This window comes from Rhinatrema bivittatum, chromosome 1, assembly GCF_901001135.1.
Source record: "Rhinatrema bivittatum chromosome 1, aRhiBiv1.1, whole genome shotgun sequence".
Lineage (NCBI taxonomy): Eukaryota > Metazoa > Chordata > Amphibia > Gymnophiona > Rhinatrematidae > Rhinatrema > Rhinatrema bivittatum.
In genome coordinates this window covers 392,125,129-392,149,506 of record NC_042615.1, presented here as the reverse complement: position 1 = coordinate 392,149,506, position 24,378 = coordinate 392,125,129, and the positions used below count along the sequence as shown (strand labels likewise).

Sequence of the window (24,378 nt, the reverse complement as noted above, 5' to 3'; positions counted from 1 at the left end):
ATTGTAATGCACATTTTTGAGAATAGTGCTATGTGCCGGTGCTCTTCTGTTTATTCCAGTATATTTTCTATTCTCTGGTCTCTTTATAAAAGGCATTAAGTATAAGATTGTAACTATCACATTTAACCTTGTCTCTTCCGATGCTTCATGATGGAGCAATGCTCTTTAACGGCTTTACTGTCCCTCCCGTCAGTTTTGATCTGCTCAGCAAGGCCTTTTAGACGTACCCTCACCATTGCCCGCCAGACTTAGTGTTACCAGAGACTGTGCTTTCTCTGTGGCCACCCCAGTCATCTAGAACTCTTCCTGAAGCTCTACGTTTGGCAGACAGCACTAAGACCTTTAAGACTCTGCTAAAAACATGGCCATTCAGACAGGCATTCTATAAAGTCCGCAGAAGTTTCCTGTTTGTGTGTTTTCTATTGCTGCTGTGAATTCTGATTCCGGTTTGTCTCGTTTTGAAATGTTATGATTGTTTTTATGTACAGTGCCCAGGATATGAGCGATTAACAAATTCAAATAAAAGATAAAGGTAAAAATAACAGAAGATAGCATCAACTGAAGAGTGAACTCAGGGAAGAAAACTTTTAAAATTAGGGACATAGTTAGAAACAACAAGGTATCTACCTTTTATTCCACCAGAAAAAGACTAAAACCATAAATAAAATAAAGCAGGGGCAAAAAGGAAAAGAGACCCAGGAACAAGAGCAAAAGAGGAAACAGAACCATAAATCAGACACGTTCTTAATAATATTAATCTAGCTAGACATAGGGTTTTAAAAGCATGGCGTGCTGCACATCTATTTCCTGCTGAACTGATGAGAAATGGCCTCTGAACTACTGCATGATAGAAATGGTGAGATGTACTGCTTAGAGAGGTTTTCAGACACAAATCCGCCATGAAATGAAAGAGAATCCCAGAGACGCTTTAGTGTGCAGTTTCTCAAGCAAGCTGTAAAACAAATACAGGAAGAGAGAAACTCTACACCTGCTAAGCTACAGATTACTGCGGCTCTGTTCATTGATCCAGGGAAATTTTCCATGTCTACTGAAGTGAGATCCTTAAAGTGTTCTAACAGAATTAAACTTCAAAAAGGTTATTCCAACCAAAGAAGTTAATATGTGAATGAAAAAAATGTAATTTGGTTGATAAGGCTTTAGTTAGTGAAGCAGCTCTGTGATCACACAGCAGTGTTACCCAAATGTTTTGCCATCCAGCTGTTCATACATTTCATTGCAGTGTGTCCCAAGGGGTAGATCCTTAAGATCTCTGGCATGTAAAGAAACCACAAATTGAAAGTGATTTTAAAAAAGAGGAAAAATAATTGCATATCTTTTTTTATACTCCTTCCCTCGCTGAAGAATTCTCTGATGTAACACCTATGCGTAAGAACTCAAAGGTCAAGGAGCATGTCCAAGACAGCACCTCAGCCTGCTGCAGATGTGGGTGTCATGTGGGTAATGTGTACCTCTTGAAGCATGAGACAGCACTGCATTGCTGTAACTTCTACTATAAACAGCCAAGGAAGGGCAAGAGGTGATATTTTTTTGTCTTGCTCCACCCGAGAAAATAAAAAGAATTGTGCAATGATTGTTTAATCTATTATGCTATACTATATAGCAAATCTTTAAAAGCATTAGACATACAAAGTCAGCAAAGGCAGCTCAATCGATTAACCATTAAGATAAAGAGAAACATCATTACTTGCTTCACTTGGTTTTGCTTCTGAAAGGGCAGTATAGCGGTAGTTAAGGTTCTCACTTAAAGTCTGCAGAAACCAAAATAGGTAGGATCCCCATCACCTGTTCACTTTACGCAGAGTGATCCATTGTGCAAATGGTCAAGATAGGGAAGGGGGAAGGGAAGAAGGAAAAAAGAGTAGTTGCTTTTTAGGGCATCCCGACAGTGAGGTTCCAATAATTAGAAAAGTAGTCCAAGTGCCTGTAACTAAAAACTCACCTGAGCTAAAAAATTCTAACTTATCCCTATCAATTAAAAAGCAGAATAAAAATACAAACAAAAAACAAACTTTGAAATGTTTGTATGCTAATGCCAGAAGTCTAAGAAGTAAGATGGGAGAATTAGAATGTATAGCAGTAAATGATGACATAGACTTAATTGGCATCTCAGAGACATGGTGGAAAGAGGATAACCAATGGGACAGTGCTATACCGGGGTACAAATTATATCGCAATGACAGAGAGGAGCAGTCGGGAGGAGGTGTGGCGCTTTATGTCCGGGATGGCATAGAGTCCAACAGGATAAACATCCTGCATGAGACTAAATACAAAATTGAATCTTTACAGGTAGAAATCCCTTGTGTATCAGGGAAGACTACAGTGATAGGGGTATACTACCGTCCACCTGGTCAAGATGGTGAGATGGACAGTGAAATGCTAAGAGAAATTAGGGAACCTAACCAAATTGGTAGTGCAGTAATAATGGGAGACTTCAATTACCCCAATATAGACTGGGTAAATGTATCATCGGGTCACGCTAGAGAGATAACGTTCCTGGATGGAATAAATGATAGCTTTATGGAGCAATTGGTTCAGGAACCGACGAGAGAGGGAGCAATTTTAGATCTAATTCTCAGTGGAGCACAGGACTTGGTGAGAGAGGTAATGGTGGTGGGGCCGCTTGGCAATAGTGATCATAATATGATCAAATTTGATTTAATGACTGGAAAAGGAACAGTGTGCAAATCCAAGGCTCTCGTGCTAAACTTTCAAAAGGGAAACTTTGATAAAATGAGAAAAATTGTTAGAAAAAAAACTGAAAGGAGCAGCTACAAAAGTAAAAAATGTCCAAGAAGCGTGGTCATTGTTAAAAAATACCATTCTAGAAGCACAGTCCAGATGTATTCCACACATTAAGAAAGATGGAAAGAAGGCAAAATGATTACCGGCATGGTTAAAAGGGGAGGTGAAAGAAGCTATTTTAGCCAAAAGATCTTCATTCAAAAATTGGAAGAAGGATCCAACAGAAGAAAATAGGATAAAGCATAAACATTGGCAAGTTAAATGTAAGACATTGATAAGACAGGCTAAGAGAGAATTTGAAAAGAAGTTGGCTGTAGAGGCAAAAACTCACAGTAAAAACTTTTTTAAATATATCCGAAGCAGAAAGCCTGTGAGGGAGTCAGTTGGACCGTTAGATGATCGAGGGGTTAAAGGGGCACTTAGAGAAGATAAGGCCATCGCGGAAAGATTAAATGATTTCTTTGCTTCGGTCTTTACTGAAGAGGATGTTGGGGAGGTACCCGTAATGGAGAAGTTTTTCATGGGTAATGATTCAGATGGACTGAATCAAATCACGGTGAACCTAGAAGATGTGGTAGGCCTGATTGACAAACTGAAGAGTAGTAAATCACCTGGACCGGATAGTATACACCCCAGAGTTCTGAAGGAACTAAAAAATGAAATTTCAGACCTATTAGTAAAAATTTGTAACTTATCATTAAAATCATCCATTGTACCTGAAGACTGGAGGATAGCAAATGTAACCCCAATATTTAAAAAGGGCTCCAGGGGCGATCCGGGAAACTACAGACCGGTTAGCCTGACTTCAGTGCCAGGAAAAATAGTGGAAAGTGTTCTAAACATCAAAATCACAGAACATATAGAAAGACATGGTTTAATGGAACAAAGTCAGCATGGCTTTACCCAGGGCAAGTCTTGCCTCACAAATCTGCTTCACTTTTTTGAAGGAGTTAATAAACATGTGGATAAAGGTGAACCGGTAGATATAGTATACTTGGATTTCAGAAGGCGTTTGACAAAGTTCCTCATGAGAGGCTTCTAGGAAAAGTAAAAAGTCATGGGATAGGTGGCGATGTCCTTTCGTGGATTGCAAACTGGCTAAAAGACAGGAAACAGAGAGTAGGATTAAATGGGCAATTTTCTCAGTGGAAGGGAGTGGACAGTGGAGTGCCTCAGGGATCTGTACTGGGACCCTTACTGTTCAATATATTTATAAATGATCTGGAAAGAAATACGACGAGTGAGATAATCAAATTTGCAGATGACACAAAATTGTTCAGAGTAGTTAAATCACAAGCAGATTGTGATAAATTGCAGGAAGACCTTGTGAGACTGGAAAATTGGGCATCCAAATGGCAGATGAATTTTAATGTGGATAAGTGCAAGGTGATGCATATAGGGAAAAATAACCCATGCTATAATTACACGATGTTGGGTTCCATATTAGGTGCTACAACCCAAGAAAGAGATCTAGGTGTCATAGTGGATAACACATTGAAATCGTCGGTTCAGTGTGCTGCGGCAGTCAAAAAAGCAAACAGAATGTTGGGAATTATTAGAAAAGGAATGATGAATAAAACGGAAAATGTCATAATGCCTCTGTATCGCTCCATGGTGAGACCGCACCTTGAATACTGTGTACAATTCTGGTCGCCGCATCTCAAAAAAGATATAATTGCGATGGAGAAGGTACAGAGAAGGGCTACCAAAATGATAAGGGGAATGGAACAACTCCCCTATGAGGAAAGACTAAAGAGGTTAGGACTTTTCAGCTTGGAGAAGAGACGACTGAGGGGGGATATGATAGAGGTGTTTAAAATCATGAGAGGTCTTGAACGGGTAGATGTGAATCGGTTATTTACTCTTTCGGATAGTAGAAAGACTAGGGGACACTCCATGAAGTTAGCATGGGGCACATTTAAAACTAATCGGAGAAAGTTCTTTTTTACTCAACGCACAATTAAACTCTGGAATTTGTTGCCAGAGAATGTGGTTCGTGCAGTTAGTATAGCTGTGTTTAAAAAAGGATTGGATAAGTTCTTGGAGGAGAAGTCCATTACCTGCTATTAAGTTCACTTAGAGAATAGCCACTGCCATTAGCAATGGTTACATGGAATAGACTTAGTTTTTGGGTACTTGCCAGGTTCTTATGGCCTGGATTGGCCACTGTTGGAAACAGGATGCTGGGCTTGATGGACCCTTGGTCTGACCCAGTATGGCATTTTCTTATGTTCTTATGTTCTTAACTGTGAAAATTAATATCAGCATGCAATAGGGATGTGAATCGTTTTTTGACGATTTAAAATATTGTCCGATATATTTTAAATCGTCAAAAATCGTTAGGGCCACGATACAATACCAATTCCCCCGATTTATCGTCAAAAAATTGTAAATCGGGGAAGGGGGAGGGCAGGAAAACCGGCACACTAAAACACCCTAAAACCCCCCCCCGACCCTTTAAATTAAATCCCCCACCCTCCCGAACCCCCCCCCCCCCAAATGCCTTAAATTACCTGGGGGTCCAGCGGCGGTCCGGAGCTAAATTCGGGGAAGGGGGAGGGCAGGAAAACCGGTCGTTCAGCCGGACCCCGGCTGAACGACCTCCTGCAGTCGATCTCCTGCCGGCGCCATTTCCGTACGGAAAACGATTCGCGGCAGGAAATCGCTCCCGGACCCCCGCTGGACCCCCAGGGACTTTTGGCCAGCTTGGGGGGGCCTCCTGACCCCCACAAGACTTGCCAAAAGTCCAGCGGGGGTCCAGAACGACCTCCTGCAGTCGAATCGTGTTGGTCTATGGCCGCCGCCATTTTGCAAAATGGTGGCGCAGAATGGCGCCGGCTGAAGACAACACGATTCAATTGCAGGAGACCGTTCCGGACCGCCGCTGGACCCCCAGGTAATTTAAGGCATTTGGGGGGGGGGTTCGGGAGGGTGGGGGATTTAATTTAAAGGGTCGGGGTGGGTTTTAGTGTGCCGGTTTTCCTGCCCTCCCCCTTCCCCCGATTTAGCTATGGACCGCCGCTGGACCCCCAGGTAATTTAAGGCATTTGGGGGGGGTTCGGGAGGGTGGGGGATTTAATTTAAAGGGTCGGGGGTGGGTTTTAGGGGGGTTTAGTGTGCTGGTTCACGATTTTAACGATTTTCACGATACTCTAAACACCCAAACGGCGACGATACGATTCCCTCCCCCTCCCAGCCGAAATCGATCGTTAAGACGATCGAGGACACGATTCACATCTCTAGCATGCAATGCTGTTGTTAATTGCAATGCTGATATGGTTCTTTCTGTTCTCCAAAAACACCAACCATGATCATTGGGTTCTACTGCATACAACTGTCAGCCAATAGGAAATCTCTAACAATATGTACTTCCAATGTCATTTTGAGGTATTTCAGTTGGGTCTCAAAAAGCATTTTACGCTTTTCAAAGTACTTTTAAGTCACTAGAAATAAAGCTATAAAAAGTATAGAATACTAAATTCCAGTTTAAAGCAAAAGAAAGCAAACTATGAGGTCATTTTCCAAGGAGTTACCGCGGGAGATAATTCCGCAAATCGCGCTAACAGCCATTAACGAGATTTGCGAATGTTTAATTTTGTATTCAGGGGGCGGAGTTGGGGCGGAGCATATGTTAAGTAGGAAAGAGTTATTGTGTGCCGCGAAACAGCCGCAGTGTTAACATGGCTCCTAAGGCGGCCAATAGCTACACCTCTTTCATTTGCGGTACGTAGAGAGAGAGAGAGAGGGAGAGTGAGGAAACTCACTCCAAGATGAGATTTGGACAATGTCTCTCCACCTAGCTTGTTGTTGCCCAGGTAGAGTGTCCATCAAGCTAGGTGGAGAGAACATTGCCCAAATCTCACCTTGGGAGTGAGTTTCCTCACTCCGAAGGCCATCAAATCTTCACAAGAGACCACTGTTCTGTTCGTACGTCTCATGTTGAATGTGAAAGTGGCCCCCAACCCCCTACACTCATACCTAATCCCCACCTCGAGTTACTAGGTGGGCCTCCCATAGAAGGTGTAGTTATTGGGCGCGATGCCGACTAGCGCAGGACCGCCCCCCCCCCCCCCCCCCCCTGTTTCGGCCCCCTGCCCCTCATTACCACATGTTTCTAAAGTACCGCAGGCCTGCGATACTTTAGAAAATGAGGCCCTATGTAACATTTTCTTAAACAGCTACAGTATCCTGAGAAAGCACTATAAAAAAAACATTTATATTCACTTCAACTTAATTTTTACCACTTTCCATTTTATTAACATATTGGGGTAGATTTTAAACACTTGCGCGATCGCATACTTTTGTTCGCACTCCAGGCGCGAACAAAAGTACACTGGATTTTATAAGATACGTGCGTAGCCACGTGTATCTTATAAAATCTGGGGTCGGCGTGCGCAAGGGGGTGCACATTTGTGCAACCTGCACGCGCCGAGCCCAGCGCGCGCTGCCTGTTCCCTCCAAGGCCGCTCCGATTTCGGAGCGGCCTCGGAGGGAACTTTCCTTCGCCCTCCCCCCACCTTCCCCTACCTAACCCAGCCCCCCGGCCCTATCTAAACCCCCCCCCCCTACCTTTGTTGGCAAAGTTACGCCTGCTGAAAGCAGGCGTAACTTTGCGCGCGCCGGCCAGCAGCCCCGCTCCGTGTTCCGGTCCCGGGGGCTGGTCCGGAGGCCACGGCCACGCCCCCGGAACACCCCCGTGCCGAAACCACGCCCGCGTCGCCGCCCCCGAAACGCCGCGTCACGCGCGTCGTCACCCCAAAACGCCGCATCGCTCCGGCCACGCCCACGACACGCCCCTGACATGCCCCTTTTAGAAAGCCCCGAGACTTACGCGCGTCCAGGGGCTTTACGCGCGCCAGCGGCCTATGCAAAATAGGCGTGCCGGCGCACGAGGGCCCTGCACGCGTAAATCCGCCCAGATTTACGCGCGCAGGGCATTTAAAATCCGCCCCATTATTGGTAATGCCATGACAGGAGCTTTTGCCTTAAAGGAAAACTCTCTCTTCCTACTCTTAGTTCACTCCTGATGTTGCATCACACTGTGGCATTGCAGTTATTTCCACAGCAGCAGGTAAGGATATCACAAGCTGAAAATTATGAAGATTATGACAGTAAATAGTAGACAGCGACCATGTAAAACCAATAGAGTCTATGTTCATGCAAATTCACTTTGTGGAATGTAATGAGAAAAAATAAAATACACAAAATAGATAAATAGGAACCAAACTGTCCCAATATTAGTAACTGTTTATCTCACAAAGGCATCAACAGCTCGCAATCAGTGCTCAGGGAACAGGTTGAAATTGATTGAAACTATGGGCCTAATTTACTAAATCTTTTCTCCTATTATTTATCTATGTGAAAAATGTTTAGTAAATACGTCCTTATATAGGGGTAGATTTTATAACATACGCGTGGGAGTACATGTGCGCGCGCTACCCGGCGCGTGCACAAGGACACCTGATTTTATAACTTGCGCATGCAGGCGCATGCAAGTTATAAAATCAGGGTCAGGGCACGCAAGTGGGTGCACAATTGTGTACCTTGCGCTCGCCGAGCTGAGCTGCCTTCCTCCGTTCCCTTGTCCATAACCTAACCTTCCCACCCCTTCCCCTAACCTTTCCCCCCAGCCCTACTCTAACCCCTCACCTAACCTTTGTCTTACCTTTTGCACCTGCCTCCTGGCAGGCGCAAGTTGCGAGCACCGGCCAACTGCCGGCACGCGATCCCCAGCACAGCGGCAAATATGGCGCATCCCGGGGCTTTACATGCATTGCCGGGCCTTTTTAAAATACGCCCGGCGCGCGTAGGCCTTTGAAAATCTGCCCCATAAGATATAAGAACATGCCATACTGGGTCAGACCAAGGGTCCATCAAGCCCAGCATCCTGTCTCCAACAGTGGCTAATCCAGGCCATAAGAACCTGGCAAGTACCCAAAAACTAAGTCTATCCCATGCTACTGATGCTAGTAATAGCAGTGGCTATTTTCTAAGTCAACTTGATAAATAGCAGGTAATGGACTTTTCCTCCAAGAACTTATCCAAATCTTTTTTAAACCCAGCTACACTAACTGCACTAACCACATCACCTGGTAACACATTCCAGAGTTTAATTGTGCGTTGACTGAAAAATAACTTTCTCCGATTAGTTTTAAATGCGCTACATGCTAACTTCATGGAGTGCCCCCTAGGCCTTCTATTATCCAAAAGAGTAAATAACCTATTCACATTTACCCGTTCTAGACCTTTCATGATTTTAAAGACCTCTATCATATCCCCCCTCAGCCGTCTCTTCTCCAAGCTGAACAGTCCTAACCTCTTTAGCCTTTCCTCATAGGGGAGCTGTTCCATCCCCTTTATTATTTTGGTTACCCTTCTCTGTCCAGGAAAATTAAGAAAAAAAAAATTCGAAGTAATACAACTTTGTTTGGGGTACATAGATATTAAAGACCGAATTTTCAATGGCCTGCACAGGTAAAATCCAGGGGATATGTGCATGGCCAGACCGTGCTCACACCGAGTCCATTTTAGAAACAGCCCGGCCTCGCGCGTATCTCCCGGTACCTGCAGAAGTGCCGGGCCAGTGAGAAGGGGCGGGGTGGGAGATGGGGCAAGGGCCGACCGGGACAGCGGCCCGGTTCTTAATTGGAGCAGACTGGAAGGGAACAGGGGGAGGCCTACTCACATTGCTGCACATTGGTTTTTAAAATTCCCCCCCCCCCCGACGTGTGTGGGAGTCCCAACCCGTCCGCAAATGTGTGCGCGGGAACCGAATTTTATAACATGCACATGGCGACATGCGCGTGTTATAAAATTGCTGTGTCCAGGTGCACGTGCCAGGATCTGCACGCACATGGACACCTGTTTGCTTGGTTTAAAACCGAGCCCTAAGAGTTTTGTGTATTGTAAATAGCATAAAGTGTACACCTCTTGTCAAACTTGTTTTGACAAGTGGCTCAGCCAATCAGTATTCCCTTCCAGGTTAAGCCTCCATGCACTGACCCTCCTCTCAGGCAATCAATATTCACTTCTAGTCCAAACCTACTCCATTTCCCTGCCCCTTTGTTGACATCTGCCATAGCCACACACACACCACATCTCTTTTGTCCCTTTTTGATGACACCACCGGAAACACCCTCTTCTGTCTCTTTTTGATGATGTAGACCAGAACTGGAAATACATTTTTCAAGATGGCGGCATGTGCCTGGAGACAAGAAATAGTGTACATCCAAAATGGCAGCTGTTGTTATCGGGACCTAGAAATGACTTCATGGCTGTGCATGGAGGGGTTTATATTTTACAAAACAAAAGAGCAACACCTCCCAAAACCAACCCAAAAATATTTGAGATGCAGGGACCCAATAGGCCAAAAAATATAAATATATAAAAAGGTTTTATTATATCACTATCAATAAAGGAAAGGATGGTATCAGAGTATGAGGTTTACAAATTTTAATCCCGCAATGGGCTTCAAACAGTATCAGTGTATTAAACACTTTAAATTCAAATCATATACCATCACTCTTCCAGTTACTTAAGTCAAAAAAATTTGTATTCAAAAAATACAAATTCACTTATCAGAGAAATCACTTAATAAAAATTTTGCAATATACCAATCCCTTATGGCATCCGAGGGAAACTTAACTTATTTAATTCAATTGTTTCTCTAAAAATATACAGTCTACCGACTCGGTATTTGACAACATAATCACACCAGTTTAACTTAAGATAAATTATTACTAAGATAGTTTTACCTATCCAAAAAATGTTCTAATACTGTACTTAGCTGAACAACTGCATCAGCTTGTTTGGGTGGAAAAAAACACCAATTCAAATCCACCGACTCAATTCACCAATTCAACATGGTCATGTTTTGGCATATACAAATGCCTTCTTTAGGAGTTCATTAAAGTATTATCTACAATTAAAACAAACATGGTGGGTGGGGGGTATGTTTCCCTTTCAATAAGAAGCAGTAATGGCTTGGTTTGAGTGTATTTGTTATTTGGAGCTAAGTGTCCCTTTAAATAGTGATATGTGTGTGTGATTTTACTTTATTGTATTTTACGTTTTTTTTTTATTTCAGCATTTTTTAAAATTTTAGATAATAATTTAATTGCAAGTTTTTGAAGTGATTTCTCTGATAAGTGATCTTGTAATTTTTGAATAAAATTTTTTTTGACTTGAATAATTGGAAGATTGACGGTATATGATTTGAATTTAAGGTGTTTTATACACTGATACTGTTTGAAGCTCATTGCGGGCAAGAGACAGTAGATTAAAATTTGTACTCCTCATTCTCTGATACCGTCCTTTCTTTATTAATAGTGATATAATACAACTTTTTTATATATTTATATTTTTTTACTATTGGGTCACTGCATCTCAAATATTTTTTGGTTTGTTCATTATATTTTTTGGGAATCCTGCAGGTTTTTTTATTTTGTTTTTTTTGAAGCAGAGAGAAAAATCATTCTAGATTTTTTTTTCTACAAACAGGTAGACAGAAAGCTGTCGTTTTCATAATCATTCCAGACATCAAAAAGGGACAATAAGGGGTGTGGTTTGGGTGGGACTAAGATAGATGTCAACAAAGGAGAGGAGAAAGGGATGAGGCTTGGACTGGAAGTGAATGTTGATTGGCTAAGAGGAAGATCAGTAGGAGGGGCTTAACCTAGAAGAGAACAATGACTAGCTGAGCCACCTGTAAATCACCTGTCAAAACTATACTACTACTGTACTAGCCAGAATAACTAAAATGACTGTCAGATAATCCCCAGCTTCACTACTTAAGGATGGTAACTTTAAAATGAGCAGGCCGGGGCTCATACACATACATATGGTTGTGCGAGTGCACATATGCTGGAATTTTAAATTGTGTGTGCAGATGCACACATATCATTTAAAATACACCTAGCGTATGTATGTGTGCCCCTAATTTTGTGGTTACTTGAACAAAGGTATTTTGCATATCTTCTTTGTTGGCTTTAACGCATGTAGGTAAGCAGATTTTAAAACATGCTCATAAGAAGGACATTCCCAGTTTTACCAGTTTGCTCAGTCAGTTTCAGGTTCATCCAGACCCTCTGGTTCTTCAGCCTGCACTTTCCCCCGTTGACCTAGACCCCTCACCCAGTCATTTTAGGCCCAAACCGAGATTTGATTTATGCAGACTTATACCTCATCAAGAGCAGAAGTAAACATGCATGGCTAACAGCCAAATTTAAAATATGGATTTACATGCATGTATTTTGGCCCTGCCCCAGAATACCCCTGACATGCCCCAACCCTGCACCTTTTTTTTTTACTCACACACGTGTTGCACACATGCAGCCCATATACATGCATATATGGGCCTTCTAATGCAAGCAACACTTTTAAAATTCACCCCTTAGGATTCAATTTTTTGATCATTTGTTATCGTAATTGGCACACGATGAATCAATTGTATGAAATGTGATACTTTTGTACACCTTATATTTCAATTATGTTTTTATGTCAACAATAAAACGTTCTATTCAATGCTAAAAGTAGTGAAGTTGGGGAGTAGCTGACAGTTATTTTAGTTATTCTAGCCAGAACAGTAGTAGTATAAACTGTACATTTCTTGATGAGGGATCTCACAGACATCAATTGGAGCTCTCACAGAGACTGGAGCCCACATTTTTATCATTACTAACCTCTCTCTTTTCAGTGCACAATTTAAGAAAAATACATGTTTGCAACAAACTTCCGCATCTTAAGCTGTTCAAGAACCATGTACATCTTGTTTTCATAAACATGGTACTTGAGTTACATGATCTTTTCTTCACACCCAATTGAAAAAAAGAAAAGGTTAAAGAAACCCATTTATTTAGGAGATTAGCACTGCCTCTTCCTCCTGCAGACACTGCTGTCATAATTAAACCTAATTCCTTCTGTCCATTTCCTGTCGGCAGTAGCTCCAACAGCTGTGTCTGTTCATAGGGTATGCTGGGCATCTGTATAGCCCACATGCCTGATGCTAATCTGTATTCTGCTTGCATTAGTGCTCTGAACAGTGCACTCACAGAGGCTGGATGTCCTGGCAGGTAGAGAAGACTAGGATGGATTGAGCAAGCTCAGCTTGTTCATTGGTGGCCTTGTGCTGTCAGATATTTTCTGTCTCCCAGATTTAATGTATATACTTTTTATCTGGCTTAAGAGAGCACTTAAGCAGATTTCCAACCTGACTCAAATTCAATGTTCTTTTTGCTATTGTCTGATATGGATGTGTGCAGGCTGCTTGTAAAACAATGAACACCCCCATTTTGTAACCTTTTTGAAGTAGAAACTATAATAATTTTTATGTCCAGCTTTCATTTTAGTTACTTTAATATTAATATGCAATCATGATCTTAAATCATGTCCTTCTACAACAAAATTACTCAGAATGTTAGGCAGGAAATTGACAGACTCTCTCTTTTTACAGATTTTGCTTTTAGAATGATCTCATGTTTTGTTGTGAAGCTTTGGCTTCCCACATGGAACAGGGCACTAAGGGGGAAGAGGAAGAAGAAATAAAGGGGCACAGAACAGATACAAGCACAGCAAGTTTACAAGAAGGAAAAGCCATATAAACATACATTACATTTACACATAACACTCCTTTTAAAATTGCCTCATATATCTGTACCTGAGGCAACGGAGGGTGAAGTGACATGCTAGAGGTCACAAGGATCTGAAGCAAGCCTTGAAAGTACAGCATATTTGAAGCAACAGGCCAGAGGAATCTTCGCAGCCTCTCTGAGTCTGTATATGCATTTAATGTTGGACTTCTACTGTGCAGATTCACTGTATTTTTTCAGCGGGGGTTAATTTAATTCTCATGTGGCTTGCTTTCAAGGCACCTGCATCTATACAAGAGATGGTGCCCAAGCAATCAGCTGACATTAGAGCTGCGGGTCCAAAACTGAAATACTGTAAAAGGGAAATGGTGAATGAATACTGAAAATACTAGCAGCAGTCAGTACGGGAATCAGTGCCACTACCACAGCTATTCCAGTGAAGTCATGAAAGAGACTCTGTATCCCAGCTCCTGACAACACAGTAATTTCATAAGCCCACTTTTCTTCTTTCAGACAGTAGGCTAAAAATCACTGTAAATCACAGTTTTCCATGAACTACCAAGAATGAATATATTCAAAATGGTCAGACAGATGATGGTCAGACAGATGATGAAATACTTAGAGAAATCAGGGAAGCCAAACAATTTGGTAGTGCAATAATAATGGGAGATTTCAATTACCAATAAGTCCAGCGTGCAAGAAGCAATAGCAAAGTCCATCAATAACTTTATAACAGATTTTTATTAGAACCAAGATATCAACTGTTATTCATGGCAACTCCATATACCTTCAAAGATGCAAGTGCAAGAGTCCCCCGACACGGTCCGTGTTTCGCGGTCGCTGCATCGGGAGGGACCCACAGAAATAATTTCATCTACAACATATAAAGAGTAATAAACGATGAACCGAGGAAATGTGGCCATTACAAGTTAATACAGGGTATAAAAAGGCATACCTTATGTGTTCATCCTGGAGCGCATCGGCTCGTACAATAGGTGACTAATTTAAAGAAGCAATTTGGCGCCAAAGACAGGAGATATCGCGATAGTATCAGGAACAATCGCGATAGAATCAGAAATCAATATCTTGATCATTTGGAAAGGGACAGATATTCAATTCTTGATGTTTTTTGACTGGTTAAATTCCCTTAACCCACACATTCAATTTAACTGCTGTATTCACCCCCATAAAATTGCATTTCTTGACATTGTCATTTCTGTAGAAGAGGATCAATATACGACCACCCTATTTAGAAAGGAAACTGATAGGAACACGTTACTAGCATATTCTAGCTGTCACCCTAAACCTCTGAAGGATAACATCCCCACGGGACAATTTTTAAGATTAAAGCGTTTGTGCTCATCCCGTACTGATTTTTTGGCACAATCGAAGCTGATGTCTCAGCGGTTTGTGGATAGAGGATATCCTCTCCGCGTGGTGAAAAAGGCTTTTAAAAGAGCCTTGTACACCAATCGTGACTGGTTGTTCCTCCCCCCTGCGGCTGATGAGAATCAATGCTTCAATTGTATTTTACCTTTTTCTACTGCTAGCAAAGATATTGCAGCAATGATTCGTAGACATTGGAATAATCTGTCCCTATCCTCGCTTTTTCATGGATCGCTGCGGTTTACTTTTCGGCGAGGGACTAATCTCCGGGACCAGCTAGTACATGCCAGTTTCAACAGACCCACAATGGAGAATAGGGAGGGCCAACATGGCCCGTGTGGCCACTGCACTATGTGCAGCCACACTTCTTTGTCAGACTCTTTTATCCATCCTAACACGGGGATTCGGTTTAAGCTACGGAATAGTTCGAATTGTACTACTCGGGGTGTGGTATATGCTATACAGTGCCCCTGCCCTTTATTATATGTGGGTAAGACCTCGAGGATGGTCAAAACCCGTATAATAGAACATTGTTCGAACATTCGTCTTCTTAGGATGGACGAACCCCTTGTCACGCACTGGACTCAACATCATCACTGTATTGCTGATTTAAGATTTTCAGTTCTGGAGGTTGTGACACCCCCGTTTCGGGGAGGGGACTATTCTGAAATCCTAGGAAGACGGGAACAAAAATGGATTTTCAAACTGTCTTCTGTCCACCCAACAGGTCTCAATAAAGATATTGAGTGGTTTTTATTTAGCTGAATTGTTCACAGTGGGGGCGTGGTTTTCATGTTGATTTCTGATTCTATCGCGATTGTTCCTGATACTATCGCGATATCTCCTGTCTTTGGCGCCAAATTGCTTCTTTAAATTAGTCACCTATTGTACGAGCCGATGCGCTCCAGGATGAACACATAAGGTATGCCTTTTTATACCCTGTATTAACTTGTAATGGCCACATTTCCTCGGTTCATCGTTTATTACTCTTTATATGTTGTAGATGAAATTATTTCTGTGGGTCCCTCCCGATGCAGCGACCGCGAAACACGGACCGTGTCGGGGGACTCTTGCACTTGCATCTTTGAAGGTATATGGAGTTGCCATGAATAACAGTTGATATCTTGGTTCTAATAAAAATCTGTTATAAAGTTATTGATGGACTTTGCTATTGCTTCTTGCACGCTGGACTTATTGATTTGATTGTTGTGCAAGCTACCCCTGCTTCATGTTTCTGTTTGGTAGATTTCAATTACCCCAATATTGACTGGGTAAATGTAACATCAGGACTTGCTAGAGACAAAGTTCCTGGTTGTAATAAATGACTGCTTCATGGAGCAATTGGTTCAGGAACCAACAAGAGAGGGAGCTATTTTAGATTTAATTCTTAGTGGAACACAGGATTTGGTGAGAGAGGTAACGGTGGTGGGGCCACTTGGCAACAGTGATCATAACATGATCAAATTTAAACTAATAACTGGAAGGGGGACAGTAAGTAAATCTGCAGCTCTAACACTAAATTTTCAAAAGGGAAACCTTGAAAAAATGAGGAAAATAGAAAAAAACTGAAAGTTGCAGCTGCAAAGGTTAAAAGTGTTTAAAAATACAATCTTAGAGGCGCAGTCCATATGTATTCCACACATTAAGAAAGGTGGAAGGAAGGCAAAATGATTACCGTCATGGTTAAAAGGTGAGGAGAAAGAGGATATTTTAGCCAAAAAAACATCCTTCAAAAATTGGAAGAAGGATCCATCTGAAGAAAATAGGATAAAACATAAGCATTGTCAAGTTAAGTGTAAAACATTGATAAGACAGGCGAAGAGAGAATTTGAATTGAAGTTGGCCATAGAGGCAAAAACTCATAGTAAAAACTTTTTAAAATATATCCGAAGCAAGAAACCTGTGAGGGAGTCGGTTGGACCATTAGATGACAGAGGGGTAAAAGGGGCTCTTAGGGAAGATAAGGCCATTGCAGAAAGACTAAATTAATTCTTTGCTTCCATGTTTCCTAATGAGGATGCTGGGTAGATACCAGTTCTGGAGATGGTTTTCAGGGGTGATGAGTCAGACAAACTGAACGAAATCACTGTGAACCTGGAAGATGTAGTAGGCCAGATTGACAAACTAAAGAGTAGCAAATCACCTGTACCGGATGGTATGCATCCTAGGGTACTGAAGGAACTAAAAAATGAAATTTCTGATCTATCTGTAATCTATCATTAAAATCATCCATTGTACCTGAAGACTGGAGGGTAGCCAATGTAACCCCAATGTTTAAAAAAGGCTCCAGGGGCGATCCGGGTAACTATAGACCAGTGAGTCTGACTTCAGTGCCGGGAAAAATAGTGGAAACTATTCTCAAGATCAAAATCGTTGAGCATAGAAAGACATGGTTTAATGGAACACAGTCAACATGGATTTACCCAAGGGAAGTTTTGCCTAACAAATCTGCTTCATTTTTCTGAAGGGGTTACATGTGGATAAAGGAGAACCAGTAGATATAGTGTATTTGGATTTTCAGAAGGCATTTGACAAAGTCCCTCATGAGAGGCTTCTAAGAAAACTAAAAAGTCATGGGATAGGAGGCGATGTCCTTTCGTGGATTACAAACTGGTTAAAAGACAGGAAACAGAGAGTAGGATTAAATGGTCAATTTTTTTCAGTGGAAAAGGGTAAACCGTGGAGTGCCTCAGGGATCTGTACTTGGACCGGTGCTTTTCAATATATATATATATATATATATATATATAAATGATCTGGAAAGGAATACAATGAGTGAGGTTATCACATTTGCGGATGATACAAAATTTTTCAGAGTCGTTAAATCACAAGCAGATTGTGATACATTACAGGAAGACCTTGCAAGACTGGAAGATTGGGCATCCAAATGGCAGATGAAATTTAATGTGGACAATTGCAAGGTGTTGCATATAGGGAAAAATAACCCTTGCTATAGTTACACAATGTTAGGTTCCATATTAGGAGCTACCACCCAGGAAAAAGATCTAGGCATTATAGTGGATAATACTTTAAAATAGTCAGATCAGGGTGCTGCAGCAGTCAAAAAAGCAAACAAAATGTTAGGAATTATTAGGAAGGAGATGGTTAATAAGACGGAAAATGTCATAATGCCTCTATATTGCTCCATGGTGAGACCGCACCTGGAATATTGTGTACAATTCTGGTTGCCAGATCTCAAAAAAGATATAGTTGCGATGGAGAAGGTACGAAGAAGGGCAACCAAAATGATAAAGGGGATGGAACAGCTCCCCTATGAGGAAAGGCTGAAGAGGTTAGGGCTGTTCAGCTTGGAGAAGAGACGGCTGAGGGGGGATATGATAGAGGTCTTTAAGATCATGAGAGGTCTTGAACGAGTAGATGTGAATTGGTTATTTACACTTTCGAATAATAGAAGGACTAAGGGACATTCCATGAACTTAGAAAGTAGCACATTTAAGACTAATTGGAGAAAATTCTTTTTCACTCAACGCAAAATAAAGCTCTGGAATTTGTTGCCAGAGGATGTGGTTAGTGCAGTTAGTGTAGCTGGGTTCAAAAAAGGTTTGGATAAGTTCTTGGAGGAGAAGTCCATTAACGGCTATTAATCAAATTTACTTAGGGAATAGTCACTGCTATTAATTGCATCAGTGGCATGGGATCTTCTTAGTGTTTGGTGTAATTGCCAGGTTCTTGTGGCCTGGTTTGGCCTCTGTTGGAAACAGGATGCTGGGCTTGATGGACCCTTGGTCTGACCCATCATGGCAATTTCTTATGTTCTTATATTGCATACAGTGTCTTTGTTCAACATGTAAGGATATCACTAATGTGCTCCTTACTCTATCCATCAGAGTCTTCTCACAGACACTGAATTTGTGATGGCACAGAGAGCAAGAGCAAGTAGCTTTCCCTGGCACTCCCCAGTGGGAGATGCTAGGCTACCTGGATGTGCTTACATTTACTATTTTGCTAGGTCTTTCAGAAAATATGTATTTAGCAAAACTATGAGCCACTTTGGCTTGTGTTCTGTCCCTTCAGTATTCCAACCTGTGAGGGTGGCTAAGTCTCAACATTGAAGCCCTCAGGTCCTCTAGGAGTTCTACGCTTTCAGTCTTCTGTCCTGAAAGAGCAGCTGGTGGACCCAAGCGTGGAGTTCCCAGGCCCCAGGGCATGGAGATTTTCTTGGAATCCAAGTAGAACTTTCAAAGTGGAAAGGACCAAGAGATGATCCAAAGTTAGTCCTATACTCCTCAAAATCTTTGGGGGGATTACCTAAGTATTCTGAAGAATGGATTTATGGTAGGAGTCAACTTGAGTTCTGCCAGACTGAAATTTGCAGAGCTGATGTTAAAAGAATCTACGAGAGATGTATCTGATTCTAATTGAGATACAAAATTCACTTGACGAAACCTACAAAACAACAGCAAACCATCTCACATCAACCAAGCAGCTATTAAACAAAATGAAACTGGTAATAAACATCGAGAAGATGTAAATTATAACCCTGGATAGAAAAAGCAGGCCATCAGCTCCACCACCCCTCAAATTACAAAATCACCTAGACACAATCTCCCCCATCACACATGCACTCAACCTTGGAGTCATCATCGACAGTGAACTATCCCTTAAAAATCACATAGCAAAAAAATAAGAGAAGGATACCACAAACTACGCATGTATCTTATAAAATCCCGCGTACTTTTGTTCACGCCTGGTGCGCGAACAAAAGTACGCGCGCTGGTAGATTTGTAAAATCTACCCCAGCATGTTTATAAAATTGTTAACTTAATGGAACCATGTAAACCGTTGTGATGGCAATACCAAACGACGGTATATAAAACTCTGCAAATAAATAAATAAATCTGAAGTTGAATTATTATTATTTATTTATTTATAGATTTTTCTATACCGGGGTACGTAAATAACATCACCTCGGTTTACATTCAAACAGTAATTCAGCATTGCGCTTTACAATATAACAAGGAAACTAAACGAAAAACAATACAGTATATAACTTTATATTAATAGAATATCAGCAATATATGAGAGATTGTGGCAGTTAGGAAGAGTAGTTGAGGATTCAGATCATTGATAGTAGGCTTTTTTAAATAGCCAGGTTTTAAGGTTTTTTTTTAATTTTTTGTAACAGAGTTCCTGGCGTAATTCAGAGGGCATGGTGTTCCATATTGTTGATCCAGCAATGATGAAAGATCGATCTTTTGTGCTAGAGAGTTTAGTCAGATTGGGTGCTGGGATATTTAGTTTGGCTAAATTCTGGAATCTCGTTGGGCGGGAAGATGTTTTGAATTGTAGTTCATCTGTAAACCAGAGCATTTCTCTGTTTTGAATGGCTTTGTGTATCAGCGACATAGATTTATAAATTATCCTGTAAGCCACAGGAAGCCAGTGCAAAGACTGAAGAGCTGGAGTGATGTGATCATGGCGGCTTGTGTCTGTGATAATGCGGGCAGCTGCATTTTGCAGCATTTGCAAAGGTTGAATGGTGGCTTTGGGTAGACCCAGTAACAGAGCATTGCAGTAATCAATCTTTGATAAAATAGTTGCTTGTAAAACTGTGCGGAAATCATATTGGTATAATAGAGATTTAATCCGTTTAAGCGTAAATAGCTTAAAGAAACCATTTTTTACCGTATCCGCGATGAATTTTTTAAATGTGAGATTGCTGTCAATGATGATACCAAGGCTGCGTACTTGTTGTGAAATAGTGGAGTTGTTTTGAGCAATATCAGAGTTGATCAGTATTGTATTTTTTGGAGGTGAAATTATGATAAGTTCAGTTTTATTGGTATTTATAGCCAATTGGTTGTCTGTGAGGATAGTTTTAATTTCTAATAAAGCTACCTTCCAGGTATTCAGTGCATTTGTGATTGTGCTGGTTATAGGTATGAGTATTTGAACATCATCTGCGTAGATGAAGTGTTGAAGACCCAATTTAGAGAGTAGCCGGCATAGCGGTGTAAGGTAAACATTGAACAATGTGGAGGAGAGAGAAGATCCTTGGGGGACTCCTTGAGAGAGGTTTCTTGGCTTGGATTCACTTCGTCCACATCTAACGCTGTATGTTCTATTACTCAGGAATGACTGAAACCATAGTAAAGCCGATCCCGAGATACCTATTTCAGAAAGACGGGTAATAAGAGTGTTGTGGTTTACTGTGTCGAAAGCCGCTGATATATCAAGAAGGGCGATGAGGTATGATTTGCCAGCATCTAAAGCTTTTAGTAGCACCTCAGAAAGAGATATCAAAAGTGTTTCCGTGCTGTGGTACTTTCTGAACCCATATTGAGATGGAAAGAGTATTTGATGATCATCTAAATAATCAGATAGTTGTTTGTTGATGACTCTTTCCATAATCTTTGAGAGGAAGGGAAGGTTTGATACTGGACGAAAGTTTGCTGGATCAGATGAATCTAGGTTAGATTTTTTTATCATTGGAGTAATGATAGCATGTTTAAGTATAGAAGGAACTATGCCTGTGGTGATGGATTTGTTAAGAATCTTTGCAATAGGTTTTGCTATTGTAGAATGTATTGTGAGAAGAGTCTTAGTAGGTAATATGTCGGTGGGGTGGAAAGCTGGTTTCATTTTCTTTAGAATTGACAACTTCAATACCAGTAGTAATCTCAAGATTAGATAGCTTTGTTTCAAATTTATCTTGAGTGGCTGATGTAGCTTGGTTGGTGTGTAAAGGAGCAGGAAATGAATTAAATTGCGTTAAAATAGAATGTATTTTGTTATAAAAGAATGTAGCTATTTCCTCACATTTTGAATCATCATTGTTGTTTAGATTGTTGTGAGTTGGAGCAGTAACAAGGCTTTTGACATATTGGAAAAGTGCTTGAGGGTTGAATTGATATTGATGAATTCTGGAAGCATAAAAATCTTTTTTTGTTTTGTCGGTGGCTTGGCGATATTTGTGTAGTAATGATTTGAATTTTAATAAAGTCGTGGAATTTTGGTTTCTGCGCCATTCTTTTTCTGTCTTACGTAGCTCCGTTTTCATAGCTTTAAGTTCGGGAGTATACCAAGGTTTTTTCCTTATTATTTTTTCGGAATTGATTTCCTTGGATTGAATAGGACAGAGTTTCTCTGCTATGTTACTAGTAATTTTAAACCAAGAAGAGGTAGCTGTTTCAGCGTCTGTGAGATCTAAATTTTTGAGATCTTCTGATATCACATTATTAATTTCATCTGTTTGACCTTGTTTTCGGAAGTAGATGGTTTTTTTGCTGTGAACATTAGATGGTAATTGTTTTATTGTACAGCAGGTGTCTATCCGAAAGTGGTCCGACCAAGGAATGGGAGTGCAGAGGGGAGGTTTTGTATCAATATGGGAGTTAGTAAACATGACATCAAGGGTATGACCAGCTTTATGAGTCGGGTTAGTCACAGCTTGTTGAAAGCCTAGAGCATTAAGAGAGGTCAGTAAAGTTTCACAGGCTGGGGTTAGAGGGATGCGATCAAAGTGTAGGTTCAAATCCCCCAGAATAATTGTTGGGAGGTGAATATCAAGGTTTTTGATAATAAATTCAGTTAGTAGAGATGGGTTATTCTCAAGTATGCTGGGGGGGGAGTAGATCAGGCAGAATTGAAGATCCTTAGATTTGAAAAGGCCAGTCTCCATTTTGGAGGAAGGGGAAGTAGTTTGAACTGTAAGGTTAAATTTCTTTTTGGCAGCCAGGAGAATACCTCCACCTTTCTTTTTGATCCTTGGAATGGAGAAAACATTGTAAGTGTCAGTGGGAAGTTGATTTATTATGGCTGTGTCAGTGTCTTTTAGCCATGATTCAGTGATCGCACATATATCTGGCTTTTCATCTGTGAGGATATCGTTTAGTAGGGTGATCTTTTTTAGAAGAGATTGTGTATTTAATAGAAGGATGGAGAAAGTTATTAGACCTAACATTTGAGTGATAGGTGCTACCATAATAGGTGTTAATGTTGATTAGTAGGAACTTCCAGTTTATTGCCCGGAAGGAGTCTGTTTCCTGCTTGAAGTTAGGGGAAGTACTTATGGAGGGTCCTGTTTAACAGTAACTACTGCCAGTGAGTGCAGATTTACCAATAACTGTACCTGTTATTTACTGGAACTGTATTTCTGTATTAAAGTGCACTATTCCAAAGTGCACATGCTGTGAATTTTCATCTGAAATCAAGTTAACCAGTAAAAGGATTTATTTTTGAAAAACAGCTCAGTGTATGTAGTTCTTTAATTTTACTGAAAGACAGCAGAGATCTCCAAACAATCTAATGGCCTTGAAAGATTCTACTTTTGCCTCTGTCAGGAAAAGAACCTGGGAGCCTGGGTCAGGACTCCCCAGTGAGCCCCTGCAGCTGGTGAAACATGAGTTATACATGTATTGTGCCATAAAAAATAATAGTGCTTACCCAGAGGACCTCCCCTCCTATCCAGTCCACTCATCACAAATCATTGACAAAATGTGTTTTCAGATTATCATATGTACAGAAAGGAATATTATTTTTAAGATTTCATCTATTGTATGCACATTGCTTGCATTCACACATAACATGGATAGCTTGTAAACCTAGGACCAGTTCTTGAGGTGTGTGAGCGTGCAAGGGCCAGGACATGTCATGAGGCCAACCCCGAACACTAAATATACATTGTTGTTTATGCCTGAGCCCTGGGAAACCAAGTTCAGGCTCAATGTATTTAACGTGCAGTGGTGGAAATGTGTCCGCAGGTGCTAGTGGTATGATCTTCCCCTTCACAGAATCAAAATGTCTCCAAAACCTGAAATGAGTAACCTTGCAACAAAAGATCTGGCTGAAACCCTAACTTGACCCCCCTTCCCGACGGATGCACCATGAGTGAAGCTGATCATAAGCCACCACTGCTGCAGCTCTCCAATGGCTCCCCAAAGGCCACTACTCACCACCTGCTGTTTCCATGGGGTCACCTTTTTCCCTCTCGGGGAGCAGCGCTCCCACCTGCTCATGTCCTGGAAGCAACGGAGGATAAGGGTATGTTTTTCTGCTGCAGAGCTCTGTTGGGTGGATGCTGGACCTCCTTTCTAATAAAAAGGCGCCTCATCACATTTGATTCATTCCTAGATTTGCATGAACCACTTCTAAAACACCAGATCCAACTAAAACTGTGAAGCAGTGGAAGTCTGGTGTGACATTAACTGCTGCAGCTGGAATTAGCTCTCTTAATATTGTATTAGAATTTAGACAGGCAAGAGAATGATTACTCTAAAACTGCAAATTGTTTATTTGATAGGGACAGCTTTAAAGCCATTACCCAATTTTTGTATGTGAAGGCACTGTGCAGTTCTACATTTTCTAATAAAGGCAGTGAAATTTGAAAAACCAATAGATTGTGTATGTTTTTGGGGGATGGGGAGGGTCTCAACATGAGAGTAGAAGTGGAAGCAAGAAAAGGAAATTCAAAAGCATGGAGCAATTTTCTTTGGGGTGAATGTTGGGGGTGAAAACATTTCTTGACCTTGCACACAGGGTGCTGTTTTCTCTTTGGCCCTGGAAGGTTGAAGGACAAAGTTGCCAACCTAACATCACATATCAGGAGTACATGAAAAATAGAAGTTGGAAAACCAAGATGATCAGTATGCTCCTGTGGAACATGCTGAAGCCACTTGATAAT

The 24,378-nt window shown here is 41.2% G+C and overlaps 1 protein-coding gene across 4 annotated transcripts in view; it reads right to left on the bottom strand.

Moving 5' to 3' along the window:
* NRG1 (neuregulin 1) overlaps positions 1 to 24,378 on the bottom strand; it is a 550,039-nt gene that overhangs the window by 510,827 nt on the left and 14,834 nt on the right. The window contains exon 1 of one of the 4 annotated variants that reach the window (XM_029601728.1): positions 23,651 to 23,743. The exons of the other annotated variants lie outside the window; for them this stretch is intronic. Within the exon in view, the coding sequence (XP_029457588.1) occupies positions 23,651 to 23,666 (16 nt within the window). The 5' untranslated portion in view covers positions 23,667 to 23,743. Of the gene's footprint in view, positions 1 to 23,650; positions 23,744 to 24,378 lie in introns of those variants that run through there. 4 annotated transcript variants of the gene reach the window in all.